We start from the raw sequence: 21,679 nt of genomic DNA on the forward strand, positions 1-21,679 counted from the left end.
CCCCAAAAAAAATTAGAGGGAAAAACTACATTTACAGAAAAGGAGCCTGATAGGTATTACCTTAACCAACTGGTCAAAATGAACATCATCAGAAATGAGGAGAACTGAAATTGTGTACTACCTGACAGAATGCAACGAGAGCACAAATTTGCTTCTGTACTATCCCTGCCAAAAAAGGCACAACTGGATTCTCATCATTAGTAAATCTAAATTTAGGGACAGGCATTTTACAAAATAACAGGCCTACAAAAGTGCCAGGGTAACTAAAGTCAAAGAAAGACAAGGAACTGTTCCAGAGTGAAAGAAACAAAAGAGTCTACAACCTAAGGTGACACATGATTCTGAACTGAATCATTACAAAACATTATTGGGACAATTAGTGAAACTTGAATGGTGTCAGGATTACATGGGAGAAATGTTAACTTCCTGGTTTTGATGGTTGTTTGTGGTTATATAGAATTCCTTCTTCCTAGGAATACAAAAGTACCAAAGGGTGTATGGCACCATGACAGCAACTTACTCTCAAAGTAGAACATTTTTATTTGTATTGTATTTACAACCTTTCTGTAAGTTTGAGACTGTTTCAAATTTTTTCTTTAAAAAGTGGAATGCAGAGAACCAATCCACAGATTCTTAGAGTTGATAAAGGAATTCATGAGATATATAACTCTAAAAAAACGTAACTTTAATTATGATGGACTTTGTCCAACCCATGTCCACTGTGCACACATGTTCTTCAAAACTGTTTTAGTTTTGTCATTAAGTTGCCCAAATTTCTCACAAATAACTTTCAGAATCTCATTTAAATATCAGCACATGCACAAAAGCGTGCACACCTACACACACATCCTGTTAGGATAGTGACATGTTCATAGGTGCTGTTCAGTAGAGAGAAGCTATGTGAGTTCTATTTTTAAAATCAAACAAAAATATAGGTATTACTATAAAAATAACATCTCCCCCATGTGGCAAGAATTAAAAATACATCCCACTGGAGAATCCTAATATAGAGGCACTTAGTATTGCTCCTTATAAAGTTTTTCACATCACTTCATGTGAATCCTCTAAATAGCACACAGCATTTGCAAACAATATACTTAGAGGTAGTTTCTTGAGGTCAGCATTTTTCTTTAGGTCAGCATTTTCCAGATCCTATTTTGGATAATATTCTCTATAGCAAAAGGCTACAGATTTAACAGAACTGCCATAATAAAACACCAAGAGTTCAAATTTACCCACAGTATAAAGGTCAAAATGATAAGACAGGAAAAAAGGGATGGTCTTTCAAAAGCACCAGCCTATTTAATGTAACAGGAACATCAAGAACACTTACTATAAAAAACAAAACAAAACAAAAAAAACTTCCTAAGTCTCCAAGTTTAATCTAAAAAATTTGACAGTCCACCACTGGAAATTAATTCCTTGGTGTTGGTTCCATCCAATCTTCAGGCTTAGTTTATTAATATGAAGATACTCTGGAAGGAATAAACATTTCCTTCACTTAAAATTGCCAATGCTGCCCTAACCGGTTTGGCTCAATGGATAGAGCGTCGGCCTGCGGACCAAAGGGTCCCAGGTTCGATTCCGGTCAAGGGCATGTACCTTGGTTGTGGGCACATCCCCAGTAGGGGGTGTGCAGGAGGCAGCTGATGGATGTTTCTAATTCTCTCTCTGTCTCCCTTCCTCTCTGTAAAAAAATAAATAAAATATATATTTTTTTAAAAATTGCCAATGCTGAAGAGGAAGTCACTCATCTGAGTTATAAGTGAAACTTAACTTATTCCAGATTTCTTCTCCTATTCTTAACCCTCTATGCACCTTCCTATTAGTCACTAGTCACTGATAAATCTGTTGCACTGACCTTCCAGTGATTATAATATAATTTAAGTGGTTTTTTAAAGTAAACTTAATTCCAGTTTCAGACTTTTAAATTAAAAATGGCTCAGTTGGATACTGTCTCTTCAACATGCTAATATAAATATTAGTATCTTGGCTAAAATGAATTATTGACAAATTTAATACATGTTGCACAGTACATATTAATATAGAAAAATATATGTTATCAGCAGCATAATGTTGACCATGTTCTAATCCATTCCACCTGCTCAAATATTAGTGCAAATAATTATATATTTGTAATGCATCACTGCTGTCTAGCACAAATCTATGCCTTCTGAATAAATGATTTTCCTCTGAGGTTGTTTGCTGTTCGAGTATGATGTAATATATTCATATTTAAATTGGCTTTGTATGATGTGGCAGACTGCAACCTTCTAAACCACTTAGAAAATGAGCAAGTGTGGTTAATTATTTGTCTCTCCCCACAAAAGTAACATTAATCATAAGAACTGAAGTTTACTGTTTGCTCCCATATTACAGTGTTAAAGTATACAGGACCTAGTTTAAAAATACCAATCTTGTTAAGCCCACGGTTATCTGCCTAGCTGCTCCAAATCTGCAATTAAAATTCTTACTCTAATATATCAGGTTTCTCTCTCATATGCTCGTGAGGGGCTGTTTCTCCCCTAAATTTGAAAAGAAAAAGAACTGATCAGTGGCAGAAATGAAAGTTAAGAGTTAAGGCAATTTTTAAAAAGATTAAACATGCAATTTTTGATACATAAAAATGACTACCTATTCTTAATAAACCGAGTACATTTTTCTTTACATTTTCATTCCAACATTAGCCATTTAAGAACTACCAATGCACTAACAGAACTGGCAAACTTATGACACTGAAATAGTCTGGTTTTTGAAGGCAGAAGTCCTCATTTCTTCATATCTTCCCAAGAGTTGTCATTTACTCCCATGTTACAAGATATGATACAAAATACCTGGACTCTTTCTAGTACAAAATTATTAAGCAGAAACAGTATTATGATTATGTAAAATAATACTCACTAAAGAGAGTTTTTTATGGAACTATCTCTACTAGGTACAAAATTAATATTCAATTAAAATTTCATGACCACTTATAAAATTTTAAAAAACAAATTTAAAAACTATGACCAATTTTGTTAAGCCCACAGTTATCTGCCTAGCATTAAAAAAAAAACCCAATACCAAATTGGATACTGTATGTCAACTTCATAATCTAAACATTACAATGAGAAATAAACATTTGATGAAAAGAAAATCAGATTAACCAAAACGATTGAGCCTATAAAAAAGCACCTATTTAATGTTACATAAGGAGAATTGTATATAGAACAGAGAGAGAGCAAGAAAGACGTTTCAATCTTAGCCTATTACTCAGCCTATTACTAGCTATACACCTTGAACAGGTCTACTTAACCTTTTTGTGCCATTGGTGTTTCATCTGTCAAATGGATATAGAAGTACCCAACCCACAGGGCTGCTTTGGAATCAAATAAGATACTATATGCAAAGGGCTTAGTATAGTGCATGGGACTTAATAAATGTAGCTGTAGTTATCTTTATTAATTTAAAAACTGCTTTTACTTTATGTAGAATGATTTATTCTAACAATATGGGCTGGTCTTTTCCTCCAAACTAAGCACACTTGTATTTTAGGACAGACTTTTTCAAGCAGAAAAAAAATACTATAAGAACAGAATATAATTAAAATAAGTGCATGAAAGCACAGAATGTTTGTTATGAAATTCTCCATTAGAAATCAGAACTGAGTATGCTACCAGAAAGCATCTCACATTTGTGACTGAATTGGGCAATTTATGGGAAATATGCAGAATATTTTTGCATTAAAAAAAGTGTAACTACCAGATGTGAGCTTTTTAAGTCACTAACAAATTATGCACTGAATGACCTTAATTAATTACTCTCACGTATAGTTCAAGCATGCCTCAGGCACTGCCTTATAAACATGACCACCTTTAGGGCTTTGTGGTATTTAGGAACAAAATACATTACATGTATCTCTTTATCTGGATACATTTAAATATTCGTCACAGGTCAGAAAAAGACATTTTAAGGGAACAGTACATTCTCCACTTTGAATCAATCTACTGGCTGATAATTGAATTATTTCACTAAGAACCAGAGAATAAAATATTTAAAAGAAAGGAAAATGGCTTAAAATATATCATAAATTAAGATACTTAGCAGCTTTTCTTTTTGGTGGAAGTCTGGTCTTTTATTTTTAAAAATATATATATTTTTAAATATATTTTTATTGATTTCAGAGAGGAAGGGAGAGGGGAGAGACAGGAACATCAGTGATGAGAGAGAATCATTGATCAGCTGACTCCTACACACCCCCTACTGGGGATTGAGCCTGCAACCTGGGCATGTGCACTTGACCGGAATCGAACCCGGGACCCTTCAGTCCACAGGCCAATGCTCTATCCACTGAGCCAAACCAGTTAGGGTTTAAATATGTTTTTATTGATTTAGGAGAGGGAAGGGAGATAGAGAGAAAAACATTGATTGCCTCCTGCACACCCCATACTGGGGATCAAGCCGGCAATCTGGGCATGTGCCCTGACCGGGAATAGAACATTGACCCCTTGATATACGGGACAGCACTCAAACAACTGAGTCACACTGACTGGGCTAGACTTCCTTCTTAAAACTTGTGTTCTGTATTTCATTTTCTGTACCATTTTTTACAAATATAATATACTCAAGTTTTAGAAAACTAATTAATTTTCAATATTTTAGAGTATATTTTTAACTTCAAAATATTACCTAAATATTGCCTGTTAACTCATGTGAAACTGCAGAAAATTGCAAAGATTATCCTTATTCAAATGTTGGCTAAAGTTAGTAATATACAAAGTTCCATTATTGCTATGTACCATGTACATTTTACTCATCTCTTTTGAGCATAAATTTTGGGCAAAATTTTATAGTGGCTGTGAATATAAAAAATGTTTTTTAAATTGGAATATGAAGAATGCACATTGCTTTATACAACAAAAAATTCTTTTTCTTAGATAATCTGTTCAGGTGAAATTTCTAATCTTGATTATATAGTGAAGTATTTCTCTACTAAAAAAGGAAGTGAGAAGACCTATGCTAAGGAACATTTTAAAAATTTAAATAAAAATAATTTATGAAATTCAGTATGAGTTCTTAAATGTAAAATATGAAGTGAAATAAAAAAAAACAATTGCAGGGAATTTGTTTATTGAGCATTAATGTTAACACTTCTAAGTTAAGTATTCACTTATGAGTTTTGTCACTGCCCTGTCAATGGACATAAAGGAAAATACTGCAGAGAACTCAAGCATGGAAATAATAAACAAAATATCTATGCACAAGTATATGCTGTACATTTTAAAAATTAATCCAAACAAAATAATTTGAAGCACTTCTCTGACTTGGAAGTCTTAAAATGTTCTCTCATGTTTTATTTGAGGTCCCTCCTCCCCATTTTTTACAAATTGACACTGTATACAAAGAGTTCAAATGGCCAGTAAAGCTACTGCTTTAAAATTGTTGGCTTTAAGTAACAGAGGTATAATTTGAATTCACATCAGAGCTTTCTAAAAATGGCAATAGTACAAGCATATAACTTTCTCTAGTATCCAAAACCTATTCTGGCTCTCCCTTGGCTAAAGAACAGAAAACTAGACAGCCTTCTAAAGCTGCCACAATTTTCTTAACTGCTTTAATAAGAAATGGCATACTTCATTTTTCTTGTTTACCTTGATAACACTGGGCTAAACAGAAAAAGAAGGAAATTCAGTCAACAGTAACTTAAACAGTAGCTAGCTCTAGACCTGAAAGTTTAGGTAAAGTGGATGACCATTCAGAAACATTCTTATAAGAAAAGTAGTTTTTCAAAATTAGGCCAAAAAGCCTACTTAGAGAAAAAATACCAAGAATGAGTTGAACATTGAAGTTTATCTGTTCCTATAAGACTATGAATACAATGGAAGCTGAAATTACACGAGGTTAAGAATGCATTCCCAGAGAGCAAGTTTTTAGAGTAATGGCCTTCCTAAATTTCCACTGGATGTTTAAAATTTTATAAGTGATTTATTAAGTCACCATATTAAGCCAATTCAATTAACTACATTCACTAGGAATTGGTTCAGAAATGCCTTGAAAAAGATAATAACAGAAGCTATTGATTTGAAAAGCAACTAGCTTTTGCAAAGCTCATCTCCAAACTTAGGATATATGTTATCTATCAATTCCCAATTCCTCTTAAAATAGAAGACTATCTGCATATTTAGCCATCCCATCTTATTCCAGTTTAGCATTTACATCGAAATATTAAAGAATTGCATTGTTGCTAAACATTGTCAATATTTCTCATATACACCATTTAGATTATACCTTTTTTACTTCCCTTATAATATTAAAATGATGAATAAATATGGTCCTTATGTTAAGGTCCTCCACCTTATCTTAAGTGAAATATAAAATAAGGTAGTTTTATTAATTTCTTACTAGCAATGACTTAAAATCTGTCTACCAAATAAGAAATAGTAAACTTTAAGTTGTGGTGTGTTTTTTTCACCCAGGAGGCAGATATATTGTGATCCATACCTAATATCTACATAAAACATCTCATCGTTTTAGTTTAAAACTTTTTCCTTCAAATAGTATTACGGTTGTACCTCAGAAAAATCCAATCAATCAATTACAGAAATTATGCTCAATTGCTAACCTTTTGAGGCAAAAAGTTCTCTAGGAATACCTAAAATAACTTGATTAATAATCACCAGTGTGGAAAAGGTCATTAAAATTGATAAAATAGGATGGTGAAATTTCCCAGTGGAATATGTTAAAGAACATGAACTGGACCACTGGTAACATCTCATTTGCCTTCTGACACTAAGATTTTCCAGGATGAAAACCGTGACATGTAGTATCACAGGATGTGAAACTTGTATGTTCGAGAACAGTACTAAAAATCAAGTTAAGGGGAAAAAATAAGATATGGCTAGTAGTCCAAATTAAAAAAAAACAAAAAACTCCAGGGTAAGTATGGCTGCTGTTTTTCCAAACAGTCATTTTCCATAAAGTGTTGGCTATGTCATAAGAAATCTCCTGTGCTTTCTTTCTATCAACCAAGGTCTGCTGAAGTACAACACGTTTCCCTTATAAATTCAACCTCAGCTGAAATGTCGAGCAAGGCGGGCAGATCTATAGTCGGCACGAAGTTGTACGAAGGAGTGAAGAATGTTCTTGTCCAGATTAGCAAGTTGTTCGCCTGAGCAGACTTGCTTCAAATTATCTGGGGCAACTACCAGGAGATTGCAAAGTGCATGCAGAGTATCAAAGAGCTGTAACACCAGTGGGATCTAAATTGAGATAAGAAAAAAACATTAAAATAATTTCTAGTTTTACAATTATTCTGTAAATTCTTCTCACATATAACTGTCAGTCAGAACTTACTAATGTGGGACAGTTAAATATGTTAGACTTTTTAAAAGCTCCTGAAGTGTTAAAACTCAAATATTTCAGTCATTACATAAACTTAGCTATAATCTTTCTGAAAAGATACATATTTTGTCAACTTTCTTCAATAGTAACAATCATTTAAACTTTTGTGGACTAGAACTAATTATCATTATTTAGCACTTTTATTAATTTAAACCTTAAGAAAAAGTGACTTCAGAGAGATGTACATGAAGAAGGAACATATTTTGCTAATGTGTGACATATACAGCATTAGTAATGAAAGTCAATAAGGTCATTTGGACTGTGGAATAGAAATACGACTTTATCTAAAATAAAGCATGAAGAAAAAATGTGTTAATATTGGAAATATAATTAGAGTACTTTTTTCAGTTAGGAAATGTTATATGTCATTATAGTATCAACAAAAGTTATTAGCTTTACATAAATGATAAGTCAGTACAGATTTTTAATGGTCTGACAGATATTCATGAGCCAATTTACAAGTTTGATATTTGTGAATACATACCTTAAAGTCTTTGGCACACTTTCTATATTCAGCCACATCACAAATTGCTAACATGCCGCCCATACAACTGTAGGAATATTGTTGAAGATGCTCATAAATAAGTCGATGAAAACGTACTCCAAATTCCATCAAAACTGTATCCACATTCTTCCCATCCATGGAATTTTTAATCTTCTCTACTTGTTTTCTTACATAAGCACAGACTTTAACACAGGCCTGTAAAATTTTTCTACAGTTATTACATAGAAATGTGTATCATGTTAGCTAAGGAGAAAATACATATAGTTTCTCATTAATCTCTAAGTATAAAAAGAAAGAAACAGACTATAGAATATAGTTAGATACACCAATGAAAAAGTTAACACAAGTATTAAGAAAGCAGATATTCTTACTAGCATATCAAATAAGTTTACTCACATTAGTATACTGAATCAAAACATTGTTTTCATCTTCTGGCTTAAAATCTGTTTTCTTTTGTTCTGCAGCCAAAATATGCTTCATTTGTCCAATCATACAATTTAATGTCCTAGAGAATTGAGAACAGCATGTATTTGATCTGTTTAACTTATTTATATTATTTACTAGAGGCCCGGTGCACGAAATTTGGGCATGCGGGTGGAGGTGTCCCTCAGCCCAGCCTGCACCCTCTCCAATCTGGGACCCCTTGAGGGATATCCGACTGCCCGTTTAGGCCCGATCCGGGCAGTCGGACATCCCTCTCACAATCCAGGACTGCTGGCTCCCAACTGCTCGCCTGCCTGCCTTCCTGATTGCCCCTAATCGCTTCTGCCTGCCAGCCTGATCACCCCCTAACCACTCCCCTGCAGCCTGATTGATGCTTAACTGCTCCCCTGCCAGCCCGATTGCCCCTAACTGCCCTCCCCTATCGGCCTGGTCACCCATAACTGTCCTCCCCTGCCAGCCTGGTCACCCCTAACTGCCCTCCCCTGCCGGCCTGGACCCCCACAACTGCCCTCCACTGCAGGCCTGGTCCCCCCCAACTGCCCTCCCCTGCTGGCCATCTTGTGGCAGCCATCCTGTGTCCACATCTTGTGTGTTGGAGGACAGTCAATTTGCATATTACTCGTTTATTAGATAGGATAGAGGCCTGGTGCACAGGTGGGGGCCAGCTGGTTTGCCCTGAAGGGTGTCCTGGATCAGGGTGGGGGTTCCCTTGGGACGTGGGGCGGCCTGGGTGAGGGGCCTGTGGTGGTTTGCAGGCCAGCCAGGCCCCCTGGTGACCCAAGCATAGGTCAGGCCCGGCTGGAAGCAGGTATCGGGGATTTATTTATCTTCTATAATTGAAACTTTATAGCCTTGAGCGGAGGCCAAGGCAAGCCAGGGCAGGCGGGAAGCTTGGCTTCCTCCATCGCCAGGGACAACCCAAGCCTCCTGCTTGCTCCAGCTCTGTGGCGGCTGCTATTTTTGTTGGGATTTATTTATCTTCTATAATTGAAACTTTGTTGCCTTGAGTGGAGGCCAGGGCCAGCCAGGAAGCTTGGCTTCCTCCATCGCCAGGGGCAACCCAAGCCTCCTGCTCGCTCCAGCTCTGTGGCGGCCGCCATCTTTGTTGGGATTTATTTGTCTTCTGAAATTGAAACTTTGTAGCCTTGAGTGGAGGCCAGGGCTGGCCAGAGCAGGTGGGAAGCTTGGCTTCCTCCATCGCCGGGGGCAACCCAAGCCTCCTGCTCATTCCAGCTCCATGGCGGCCGCCATCTTAGTTGGGTTATTTTGCATACTCGCTCTGATTAGCTGGTGGGCGTAGCAGAGGTACGGTCAATTTGCATGTTTCTCTTTTATTAGTGTAGATACTAAGTTAAATTAACATTTCCTTTTTTTGTTGTTAATCCTAATTTGAGGACATCCTTTCCATTGCTTTTCTTTTATATATAAACTAGAGGCCCAGTGCATGGATTCGTGCACCAGTGGGGTCCCTTGGCCTGGCCCGCACCCTCTTGCAATCTGGGACCCCTTGGGGGATGTCGGACTGCAGGTTTTGGCCTCTAGTATGCATATAAGATCTTTGGTCAATCTCTTCCCGCCCTCCCCGCTTCCCTCTGAGATTCATCAGCCTGTTCCATGTTTCCATGCCTGTGCATTGAACGCCTGGCCCCTGGTCTCTTAGGCTTTTATATATAGACTAGAGGTGGGGATGAACCTGAAACCCAGATACAAGCCTTTGACTGGGAATTGAACCCAATACTCTTCTGTGTGCAGGCTGATGCTCTGACCACTGAGGAACCCTGGCCAGGGCTAAATTAAAGTTACTTAATTTAATATCACCAGAAAACTATTTTACTGCCCAGCCAGCATGGCTCAGTGGTTGAGCATCGACCTAAGAACCAGGAGGTCACAGTTTGATTCCTGGGTAGGGTAAATGCCTGGGTTGGGGGCTCGGTCCCCAGTAGGGGGCATGCAGGAGGCAGCCCATCAGTAATTCTCTCTCATCATTGATGTTTCTGTCTCTCTCCCTTGCTCTATGAAATCAATAAAAATATATTTTAAAAAACAAATAGCTATTTTACTATTGGTAGGCTCTGGATTTCAAAAAAAATCTTGATGTCAAAAAACTCTCAGTTTTTTTAGCTCCTGCTAAAAATGGGGTAAAGATTCATTCACCCAATACTTCATTTAAATCTTTAAAATCTTAGCAGCCTGTATATACATACTTCCTCAACAAGTATATATAAATAATGCTTAGAAAAGGGGAAAGATAGAGGGCTTAAGAAGAATGGCTAAATTTGGAAGAACAGGTGAGAAGAACATGAATTTCATAGTCTAAAGACAAGCAGGAGGCTGGGGACAAGTGATATTGAACACCTAGCATGCGTTTATAAGAACCTCAATAATGTTTGAGTTATGTGATATTCTCCAATAGTAATCAGTCACCTAGTTATGAGAATAAAAAAGACTGCACTGATCCAGAGTTTAGAATATTTAAGATAGTTATGGTTAAATAAAATGAATTTTAGGGTAATTATGAGAGTAATTCAAGGATGAATCAAGCAATATAAGCACAATAATGAATCAAGTAAAGCTAGGAAAAGAAGAAGAGATTAGCAAATGATGACAATATTAAGGGCTAGAGTTCCTGCTGAGGTCAGAAAGGTTGGAAGAAGAGGAGGTTGTGAGCACTGTGGGATTATTCAGTTTCAAGGATTTTGTTACCAGTGATAACAAGGTTGAACAGGGTATGAAAATGGGTAGCTGAAGTGGAGATGATCAAGAAAAGGACTGTGTCACACACATGGAAGTGGAAATAACCTAAGACTTAAGATTTAAAGAAAAATTGTGAATCAGATGCCCAAAGCCTCAATAAATTTAGGAAACTGATAACAGCAAAAAAAAAAAAAGGACGTGGGGGGAAGCCCTGAATGATGTAGCTCAATGGTTAGAGTGTCAGTCAAAGAGTAGGGGGTTTGATTTCAAGGCAAGGGTACATACCTGGGTTGCAGGTTCTATCCCCGGGCCTGGTCGGGGTAGAGGAGGCAACAAATTGATGTGTCTCTCTTACATCAATGTTTCTTTTTCTTTCTCTCCCCCGCTCCTTTCAACCCACTTTAAAAATCAATGGAAAAAAATATCCTCAAGTGAGGATTAACAACAAAAAAGGTGGGGGGAGGGGGCAGATGATGTGAGCTTCAAAGGCAAAGGGCCTAACAGATAGATATTGGTCTGAAAATATCAGCAGGGATGCAGGTGAATGCTGAGCTCACCTCTTGACCTCACCATACATGGGTAAAGGAGAACTGAAGTTCACATTCAAAAGACCACCACAGACCACTTTGCCTTCAATTAGACAACTAATGTAAATACTCTGAAACTGAGGCTTACATGGAAAGATGAAAATAAATGGCCTAATATATATTAAGAAGCCAACTAGGAAATTTGTACTTCCTATACTTTTGAAGGCTTAACATATTCAACTTCCCCACCTCTCAAACATGATTTTCAGGTAGTCTGAGGCAAAGCAAGAAGAAACAAGTTAGTATGAGGGATTTAGATTATAAAAACACATATGTTCTTTAAGTACTGATTATCATGTACATAATGTGTGTATTATAATTTTATTAAAAGAAGTTTTATGTATGTATAATCTCATGTGGTCCTGACTAAAAACAAAGGGAGAGACCAATTTCTAGGATTCTTTTAATTCTTCAGTAAACTGGTCTCATTAATTTTTTAACATTCTATTTTTCGTTTTATTCTTCAATTTTATTTTTTCCCCTTATTATCACATTTCTATGGTAGTTACTGATCTTAGAAGAAAACTGGGAAGTGAATTGCAAGTTTGTTAGTACTAATAAAGTAAAAATTATTTACTTTATAACAAAATAAAGTGGATTCCAGGTTTTCTTTATAACAGCACAGTAACTAAACTTGTATTCAAACATGCTTTCCTGAATAGGAGAGGAGTAGAATTACAGTAAAAAAGAAAGATATGCCCAGACCTAGTACAATGGGCTTAAGAATTTGAGTCCCAGCTCTACCAACATTAACTGAGTAATCTTGAGCAAATTACTTAATTTATTTAAGCCTCCACTTGCTCATCTGTAAAATAGAAAACTATTTCCTACCTAACTTATGAAATAATACAGGCAAAGATTCTTTCACTGTGCCTGGCACATAGCAAATGCTTGATATATAGCAGCTATTATAATCACCATAAACATGCCCACCATGATCTAAAAAGAAAAAAAAGACCCACTACACTATACTATGAATAGGTAATTAACTACAATAAACATTATAAAAATATTTTGAATGTAGAATTTGCATTCACTTAGTGGAAGTTACCTTTAGAAAATTAGTAGTATATTTATTTAAAGCATTTCAGATATAAGCCTGAAAATTCTAAATGAAAATAAAATCCTCTGTTACATACCATTGGAGAAAGAGGGAAGGAGTGAGAGAGAGAACGAGTGGGGGGGTTACAAAAAGTTTTTTAACTGAATCTGGTTTAAAAGTAAATATAAACATACTGGCTTCCAGAAATAATAAACTTAGGGAACTAATAAAAATAACATTCTAAGAAGGATAAAATCAACATGTAAAAATAAAGTCAAATGGTATAGCAGGATGGTAAAATTAAGATAAGACTTTTTTCATTTCTGAAAACCATTTTTATACTACTATAATGGTATTTTTATAATTTTTAGAAATGTAAAAGTAAAACTAACAACTTGCCTATCAATGCCAGTGTCCAATTTCATCTCCATTTGTTCAATTATTTCTTTTTTCTTCTGAAGGCATTCAGATAACTTAGGAGAAGAGCTATTGAATGTTTAAAGAAAAAAAATTACATTAGTAGCCTTACAATTCTAAGTTTTTCATATTCATATGTGTATTGTTACATACATTTATACACATACATGTTTCAATATGCTCTCAAATCCAAAAATTGCATAAGTAGTAAAGTAATTATAGTTGATTTTGAACAACATGGGTCTGAATTGTGTGGGTGCACTAAGACATGGATTTTTTTTCAATAAATACCATATATGTATTTTCTCTTAAAATACTGTATATGTATTTTCTCAAAAAAAAACCACCACAATATATTTTTATTGATTTCAGAGAGGAAAGGATAGGGAGATAGAAACATCAATCATTGATTGGCTGCCTCCTGCATGCCCCCCACTGGTGATCAAACCCACAACCAGGCTTGTGCTCTGACCGGGAATCGAACCATGACCTCTTGGTTCATAGGTCGATGCTCATCCACTGAGCCATGTCCAGCCAGGCCTTTTTAACTTCTTAATAACATTTTCTTTTCTCTAGCTTACTATAAGAATACAGCATATAATACATATAATGTACAAAATGTGTTTTAATCTACTATTTATTTTATAAGTAAGGCTTCCAGTCAACAGTAGGCTAGTAGTATAGTTAAGTTTTCGGGGAGTCAAGTTATACACAGATTTTTTACTGTGAGAAGTTAGGGGGGTTGGCATCCCTAACCTCCACATTGTTCAAGGGTCAACTGTATTTAGTATCCTAATATATAAAAAGCCAGGGGCCGTCACGACCTAAATGACCGGACAGACGACCAAACAGTAGGCTCCATTGATCAGGGGATGGCTAACGGGGGAACCGGGGTCCCTCAGGCTCTGATGAATCTGTGGCAGCAGCGACTGGTGAGCAGGCGGAAGGCAGACCACTTGGTCGCTCCCCTGGCCTGCAGGCTCCCATTGATCAGGGGATGGCTAACGGGGGAACCGGGGTCCCTCAGGCTCTGATGAATCCGTGGCAGCAGCGACTGGTGAGCGGCGGGCAGAAGGCAGACCGCTTAGTCCCTCCTCCCAGCCCTCAGACTCCAATCAATCGGTGGTGGAGGCGGGGCAGAACTGGGGACTGGCTCCCTCAGTAGTCCTGCAGGTTCAATCTCCAGAGGACAGGCCAGGCACCAACGAACCAGCGCCACCGGCACGATCCAGACAGTGCTGCCGGCCTCCTGGAACTCGGCCTCAGGCACTGCAGCCGCTTCCCCTCCCTAGACACTCCACAAGGAAGAAAGGATACCACCAGCAGCACCAAGGGCGACCAGCGGTGACTGCTCTCCCCGTGCTTCCTCCAGGTCACTTGAGCCGGGCCCCCGCCCGCCCCGCTCCAGATGAAGTGTGAACACTGCACACGGACGGAATGTAGTAAAAAAATAAAAACCGATGACCAAAAGAATGCTGCAGTCAACGTCCGGAGTCTGGCTGAGGAGAACAGAGAGAAGGGAGAATTCTATAAGGTGGCCGATACCAAGATATTTCTGAGTGACTGCCTGGCGTGTGACAGTTGTGTGACCACAGAGGAAGGAGTCCAAGTTTCTCAACAGAACACCGAAGACTTCTTCCGTGTTCTGAACCTTAATAAGAAATGTGATACCTCACAGTACAAGGTGCTGGCAGTGTCCGTGTGTCCTCAGTCTCTGCCTTATTTTGCTGCTAAATTCAGCCTCAGTGTCACTGATGCATCCCGAAGGCGCAGGCTTCCTCAAAAGCCCAGGGGCGCACTGTCTTTGGCATGAAGATAGCTGTGGACTTCAGCATCCTGGAGAGTCAGGAGGAATTTGTGCGTCGGTACTGCCAGCACTGTGAGGAAGAGCCCGGGCAACCCATGCTGACCTCTGCCTGCCCCGGCTGGGTTCGATACGCAGAGGATGCTGGTCACCCCATCACCGCCCACCTCTGCACAGCCAAGTCTCCCCAGCAGATCATGGGCTCTCTGGTGAAGGATTACTTCGCCAGATGGCAGAACCTGTACCCTGACAAAATTTTCCATGTCATTGTGGCCCCGTGTTATGACAAGAAACTGGAGGCCCTTTGAGAATATGTTCCCACAGCTTTGCATAGTTTCCAGGGTGCTGACTGTGGTGAAATTGTCCAGATAATGGAGCAAAGTGACCTTGCCTCGAACACGCCACCACGGACACTCTGTTTGGAGACATGAAGGAGGAGGAGGTGAGGCTCCACGAGGGTGCCAGCTCCATCGGGTACCTGGCGCACATCTTCAGGCACATGGCCAAGGAGCTGTTCAACAAGGACGTGGGGGCGCTCACCTACCTCACCCTGAGGAACAAAGACTTCCAGGAGGTCAACCTTGAAAGGGATGGAGAGGTTCTGCTATGCTTTGAGGCTGCTTACAGCTTTTGGAACATCCAGAAGTGGTCCTGAAGCTGTAGAGTGGCAAGTTCCCCTGCCACTTCGTGGAGGTCGTGACCTGCGCCAGGCATGCCTAAGTGGCAGGGGCCAGGCCCAGGAGAATTATGGGTGTGAAGACAGGGCACTGCTGCGGCAGATGGAAGGCATCTATGCTGCCATACCGGTGTGGCCCCCGAGACAGTGCCCATGTATAGGAGCTGTACCAGGAGTGGCTGGGGTGGGGGGCTGGGGAGAGGCGACTCCCCCTGGGCCCAGGTAGCCCTGCACACCCCTTGCAGGGCCCAGGGCAGCCTGCCAGAACATCACATGGTAAAGGTCCAGCAGATGCCTGGCCTGCAGGCCACCTGAGGAGGCATGTCAGACGCACGAAGGAAAAGCTTAGCATATCTGTCATTGCTTTGGTTTTCAGAATTCCCTGCTCCCCATCTGTCGGCTCCCTCCCTCTGAGGGGCACTATTGTCATCACATGGGTGCAACTGGAATACTGTATCTCGAAAGGATTGCCCCAATGTCCGTATCCTTTTATCCGACGATGAAAAAATCCCAAAGAACAAGAATAGAGACAGACTACTGTCCTTTAGGCTTAAAACAAAAACAAAAACCCGGAAGTGTCCTGCGAAGAGCTGAGACTTGGTTCTGTCCACGCGCCTCAGAGAGATTGGATGAGGAAATGGCCCTGACTTTACCCACTTATATTACTCTTGAAGGTGTCTTGGCCACAATGTGAATAAACTGCCAACTTTTGGAATAGGGGCTCACATGAAAGTCTGCATTCCCAACTTTTCTTGAAACAGATCTATGTTCTGCAGCTGTGGCCAACGTCCTGAGATCAGGTCCTGTCAACCAGGTCCTACTGCTGGGAATCAGAGAGAGGGCACTGGAATGGAGCCCCACCCCACCGCCCCCATGCCCTTTTACATTCAGGGATTGAGCTGAACTCTCTTTGGGGGAGGCCTGGCAAGGGTGACAGATGTCACAGATGGAAGGATGGAGAATGCAGAGGTGCACACCCTGCTCAGTCCCTCCCTGGGAGGGGTCAGACAGATGAAGGCCAGCCAGCCCACCCCACAATTGGGTGAGATAGCGTCTTCTGTATCCACCTCTCACCCCATGGGCCCAACCACTCCCCTCAGCTCCGGGCAGCCCTCTGTGTTCCATGACAGCGCACTGTGCCCTCACATGCTGCTTGCCCTAAATGAGAAGGGAGAGTGCAGTTGGCCCACAGACAACTATACAGAAAGATAGGGCTCACGGCTGGCGAGCACAGTGGCGGTGGCAGGAGCCTCTCCTGCCTCCGTGGCAGCGCTAAGGAGCAGCGAGCCGAGTGGTAAGGAGCAGCGAGCAGGCAGGTAGTAAGGAGCGAGGGGTCCCGGACTGCGAGAGGGATTTCCAACTGTTGGCTTGGGCCCGTTCCAACTATCGGTTTAGGCCTAAGCTGGCAGGCGGACATCCCCTGAGGGGTTCTGTACTGCGAGAGGGTGCAAGCCAGGCTGAGGGACCCCTCTCCAGTGCACGAATCTCGTGCACTGGACCTCTAGTTCATTGTTACTAGTAAGTTAATAGAGAAAATGAAGATTTAGATTTGTTACTTTCAGCTCTGAGAAGCCATCCCTAAAGAATATAAAAATGTGATTTTGAAATTCTGGAATTATTTGGTTTTCTTGTTTATTAATTATCTGTTAAAATAGTAAGAAAAGTTATAGACTATCACCAGAGTCTTAAGGACATAGTAAATTATACTAATTAAAATTTGGAGACCAACAGTTATATTTAGCTTTCTTATATTAAAAACAAAAACAAAAAACTTGACAGTAATATTTGCCTTCTGAATGCTACCTAAATATCAGAAACACCCAAAATAATAGGGAATATGCTTCCCTAGTAGTTATGTGAATTCTCGGCTATGAGAATAAGTAAATTTCCTTTCAAAGTGTGATTCACAGATCACAAATATTTTTTTATCTTTGAGATTGTTTCTGAACTAATTTCTTGGCATATCAATGTTTACAGCAAAATGCCTGGAATTTTATCTTTTATATGAATAGTTTTCCTCTTTAATAATAAAGTACACATATAGTTTTATAAAGCATGTTAACATATACAATATTTAATTTAATCCTCATGTGCTTTAAAAATTCACATAAATTGATAGGAAGATATAAACCAAACTTTACTTAATGTCTCATCAAAATCGATCCTATTACTCTAATAAAATTTGTGTTGTATATCTTTATATTACAAGTGAGTACAAGCCAGAGACCTTCTTTCACATCAGATATGTTTATGATATGAGATTCAGTCTTTTCAAACAAATCAAAATGAATACCACAGAAGAGAAAATAGGAGGCAAAGAAGAAGGCAAAGGACCTTTACTTTTAATTTCACACCTTTCTGTCCTGTTTGATGTTACTATGAACATGTATTACTTTTAATATTTTTTAAAAATTTTAGAATATTATATTTATTGAAATACCAAAGAAAATTTGACTAACCTTATTAGTGGCATAAGGTGGTCATTAAACTGCTTGTCAAAAAGATGAAAAATAGTATTGGCCTGATGCACAACATCCAAAAAGTAGAGATTTGCATTCCGAGAATCTGAAGAAGGAATTCCTAAAATTGGAAGGCATGTGTGTATATGTTAGAATCATACTTTAAGTTCATCTTGGCAAAAGAAAAATGAATGTGGTTTTTGTATATACAACATGAATAAAAGTAACTGTTGTTTTAATAAATCAACAATGATTTTTGTTCACAGAAAAGTAAAATTAAACTTGTTAATAACCGTAACAAAATTAATCCAAAGTTTTATGCCTAAATTTTCACCATCTACAATCTTCATTATTTGCTGAGATAAACCAAAAAATCAATCAATCAATGCATCATCTTAAACTATACCTGTTCCTTCCTTTCCCACTCTCTTGTGCCCAATGAATCACTTGAGCCATGAACACACTTCTACCATTTTTCTTATAGCCAGGTCTCTTTATCTCTGATAACAGTTAAAGTAATTTTTAAACTAGATTCATGGTTCAAATCTGTTTATTTTTTTATGCAATAGCAACATATTTAAACTTACTCATTTCACTCACCATATTCTCCACTACTGCCTCAAAAATATTTATTCTCAAAAAAAAATTTATTCTCCTCACTGTTTATAGAATAAATTCTTTTTAAAAATATATTTTTATTGACTTCAGAGGAAGGGAGAAGGAGATAGAGAAACAGAATAATGAGAGAGAATCATTGATCGGCTGCCTCCTGCATACCCCCTACTGGGGATCGGGCCCACAACCTGGGCATGTGCTCTTGACCGGAATTGAACCTGGGACCTTTTAGGCCAACGCTCTATCCACTGAGCCAAACCAGCTAGGGTCAAAATAAATTCCTAATTTTCAGCATAGTATTCAGGCTACTCCACATTCAGGCCCCCAAAAAGACAGCTAACTGTTCCAAATTTCAATTCCCTCTTTTTTTTTATAAAAGAGTAATAGTAATAGATAAACTCTAAGGTCCCTCTAACCCTAGATACTTATGTTTCTAGGGAACAGACTGACAGCTTCCAGAGGGGAAGGGGATTAGGGGCTGGGTGAAAAAGGTGAAGGGATTAAGCAAAGAGAAAAAAATAAAAAGAAGTTCATAGACACAAACAGTAGTATGGTGATTACCAGAGGGGAAGAAGTTGGGGGTGGGGGAAGGAAGAGGCTATAGGGGAGATAAATGGTGATGGACAGAGACTGACTTGGGGTAGTGAACACACAATACAATCCTATATAATAAAGAGGTAATATGCAAATTGACCCTCATAGCCTCGTGTCACAAGATGGCTGCCCCCACATCGTCACAAGATGGCCACCACAAGATGGCCGCCCCCATATTGTCACAAGATGGCCAGCAGGGGAGGGCAGTTGGGGGTAATCGGGCTGGCAGGAGAGGGCAGTTGGGGGGGACCAAGCCTGCAGGGGAGGGCATTTGGGGGCAATCAAGCCTGCACGGGAGGGCAGTTAAGGGTGACCAGGTCGGCAGAGGAGGGTAGTTGGGGGCAACCGGGCCTGCAGGGAAGGGCAGTTGGAGTGATCGGACCAGCAGGGGAGGACAGCTGAAGAGGACCAGGCCTGCAGGGGAGGGCAGTTGGGGCAACCAGACCTGCAGGGGAGGGCAGTTGGGGGTGTTCGGGCTTGCAGGGGAGCAGTTAGGTGTCAATCATGCTGGCAGGGAGCAGTTAGGTGTCAATCAGGCCAGCAGGGGAGCAGTTAGGGGGCTATCAGGCTGGCAGGCAGAGTGGTTAGGGGCAATCAGGCAGTCACGCAGGCAAGTGGTTAGGAGCCAGCAGTCCCGGATTGTGAGTCGGACATCCTCCGAGGGGTCCTATATTGGAGAGGGTACACGCTGGGCTGAGGGACACCCCCCACAAGTGCACGAATTTCGTGCACCGGGCCTCTAGTATACAGATGATGTACTATAGAACTGTATACCTGAAACCTATATAATTTTACTAACCAATGTCACCGCAATACATTCAATTAAAAAACAAAGTAAAATCCAAAATATACTGTATTATCTAAGAGCAAATAAAGCTTTGGGGAAAAATAAATAAAAGGCATAAGGGACGAGGAAAAATATTCACAGAAAATGAGGATATAAAAATACCCAGAGTTCTTTACAGGATGATGATTTTTTTCAAAGTTTTAAAAATGAAAATCAAAGGTGCTTTATTTTCCCACAAAAGACAAAATCACCCACTGATAAGAAAATTAAAGGCTCCAACACAAACTTACAAGAGAAAAAAGTAAAATCAATACACAAGTAGGAAATAATAATCCTTGCTATTCATGAAAGACATGAAAATTAAGGTATGTATTCATATTTTAACCACTAAATTATTAAAGTTTTCAATAAAAGTACTCAATGATGTGCAGAAAAACTGGCATAATCATACATGCTAGGAGCAGTGTAAATTAGTGAAAGAAAAACCCTTTAGGAAAAGAGTTTACATGTATAAAATTCTTAAGAATTTGTAACACACTTTGATCATTTCACTTCTGTAATTTTACCCTGTCCTGCTTGAAGTGAGCAATATGAGAGAACTGTGTCTTTGTATAGCTTTTAGCATCTGACAAATCCTTGCATTATAGCTCAAAAAGCATTATTCATTGCAGTGAACTAAATTCGACATAGAGCTGAATATATGTAAAACATGCATATAATTTAACATAGCAGATCAAAGGAATTTAATACAAATTATAGCACAAATATACTTACCAGCAAGTCCTGTATCCAAAGCATAATCAATATGCTCAATACATAAAAATTCCACAAGAATGGTAAAAATTCTAAAGGCATTCCTTGGTAAATCAGAAGGATCAGAGAGCTTTAAAAACAAAAAACAAATACATCATTCCTCAAGTCTACCTTTAAAAAAAGGCAACTTTTTTTCAGCAATCAACTTTGTATAAGATGTAATCAGTATTCGGGTATCAAAATAATAACTTACACTTCTTCTTTCCCACTTCCACTGCCTCTCTCACATACATAAAATGCTCCATATTTGCCTACAACTCTCCTGGCTTAGACTAGATCAATAATGTTCTTCTGACCTGGATTGCAATCCCACTCGTGGATTGTGATAAGAAAGAGAGAAGAGAAAGGAGAGAGAACCAATAGAAATAAAGTATAATAAAATCCCTCTTAATGTACACAGTAAAACCAAATATAGTTTCACGAAATACACACACACACACGCACACACACGCACACATATACATATTCTGAGCTGCCATGTAAAGTGCATTTCTTATTGGGGGGTATGGTCAAAAAAGTTTGAGCCACCAATACTCAAAACAAAAAGCACTCTTTATTTTATTGGGGGATGGGATGGGAAAATCAATAAACTGATGTGCTATAAAAATATGAAAGGCTCAAATCCTAGCTTCATTACTTCCTAGTTGAGTGAACTCTTGAGATGTTATTTAACCCTACAAAGCCTCAATTTTTTCATCTGCAAGGTGGGAATAGTAAGAATGTACTTACAGCCTAGTCTTGAGGTGAGAATAAAATATGAAAATGCATGTACCATAAAGTACTTTTAACATAATATTTAGCACATAGTAAACCCACAATAATAAATGTTCATTTTTATATTGATGCTGGTGCAGATTAACTA

The 21,679-nt window shown here is 39.0% G+C and overlaps 1 protein-coding gene and 1 pseudogene across 2 annotated transcripts in view; one reads left to right on the forward strand and one right to left on the reverse strand.

Annotated features, from left to right (window-relative positions):
- Positions 1–5,092: 5,092 nt before the first annotated feature.
- The window catches only part of EXOC5 (exocyst complex component 5), a 48,480-nt gene continuing 31,893 nt past the window's right edge, over positions 5,093–21,679 (reverse strand). The window contains exons 13-18 of the mRNA XM_079769619.1: positions 20,779–20,887; positions 18,009–18,129; positions 13,052–13,138; positions 8,282–8,390; positions 7,865–8,080; positions 5,093–7,238 (exon numbers count right to left, since the gene is read on the reverse strand). Coding sequence (XP_079625745.1) covers positions 7,050–7,238; positions 7,865–8,080; positions 8,282–8,390; positions 13,052–13,138; positions 18,009–18,129; positions 20,779–20,887 — 831 coding nt within the window. The 3' untranslated portion in view covers positions 5,093–7,049. The remainder of the gene's footprint in view (positions 7,239–7,864; positions 8,081–8,281; positions 8,391–13,051; positions 13,139–18,008; positions 18,130–20,778; positions 20,888–21,679) is intronic.
- On the forward strand, positions 13,157–17,966 carry LOC307098647 (nuclear prelamin A recognition factor-like; annotated as a pseudogene). Its single transcript has one exon. The product of its transcript is annotated as a nuclear prelamin A recognition factor-like (transcript).

Source organism: Cnephaeus nilssonii, assembly GCF_951640355.1.
Source record: "Cnephaeus nilssonii genome assembly, chromosome: 4".
NCBI classification, from domain to species: domain Eukaryota; kingdom Metazoa; phylum Chordata; class Mammalia; order Chiroptera; family Vespertilionidae; genus Cnephaeus; species Cnephaeus nilssonii.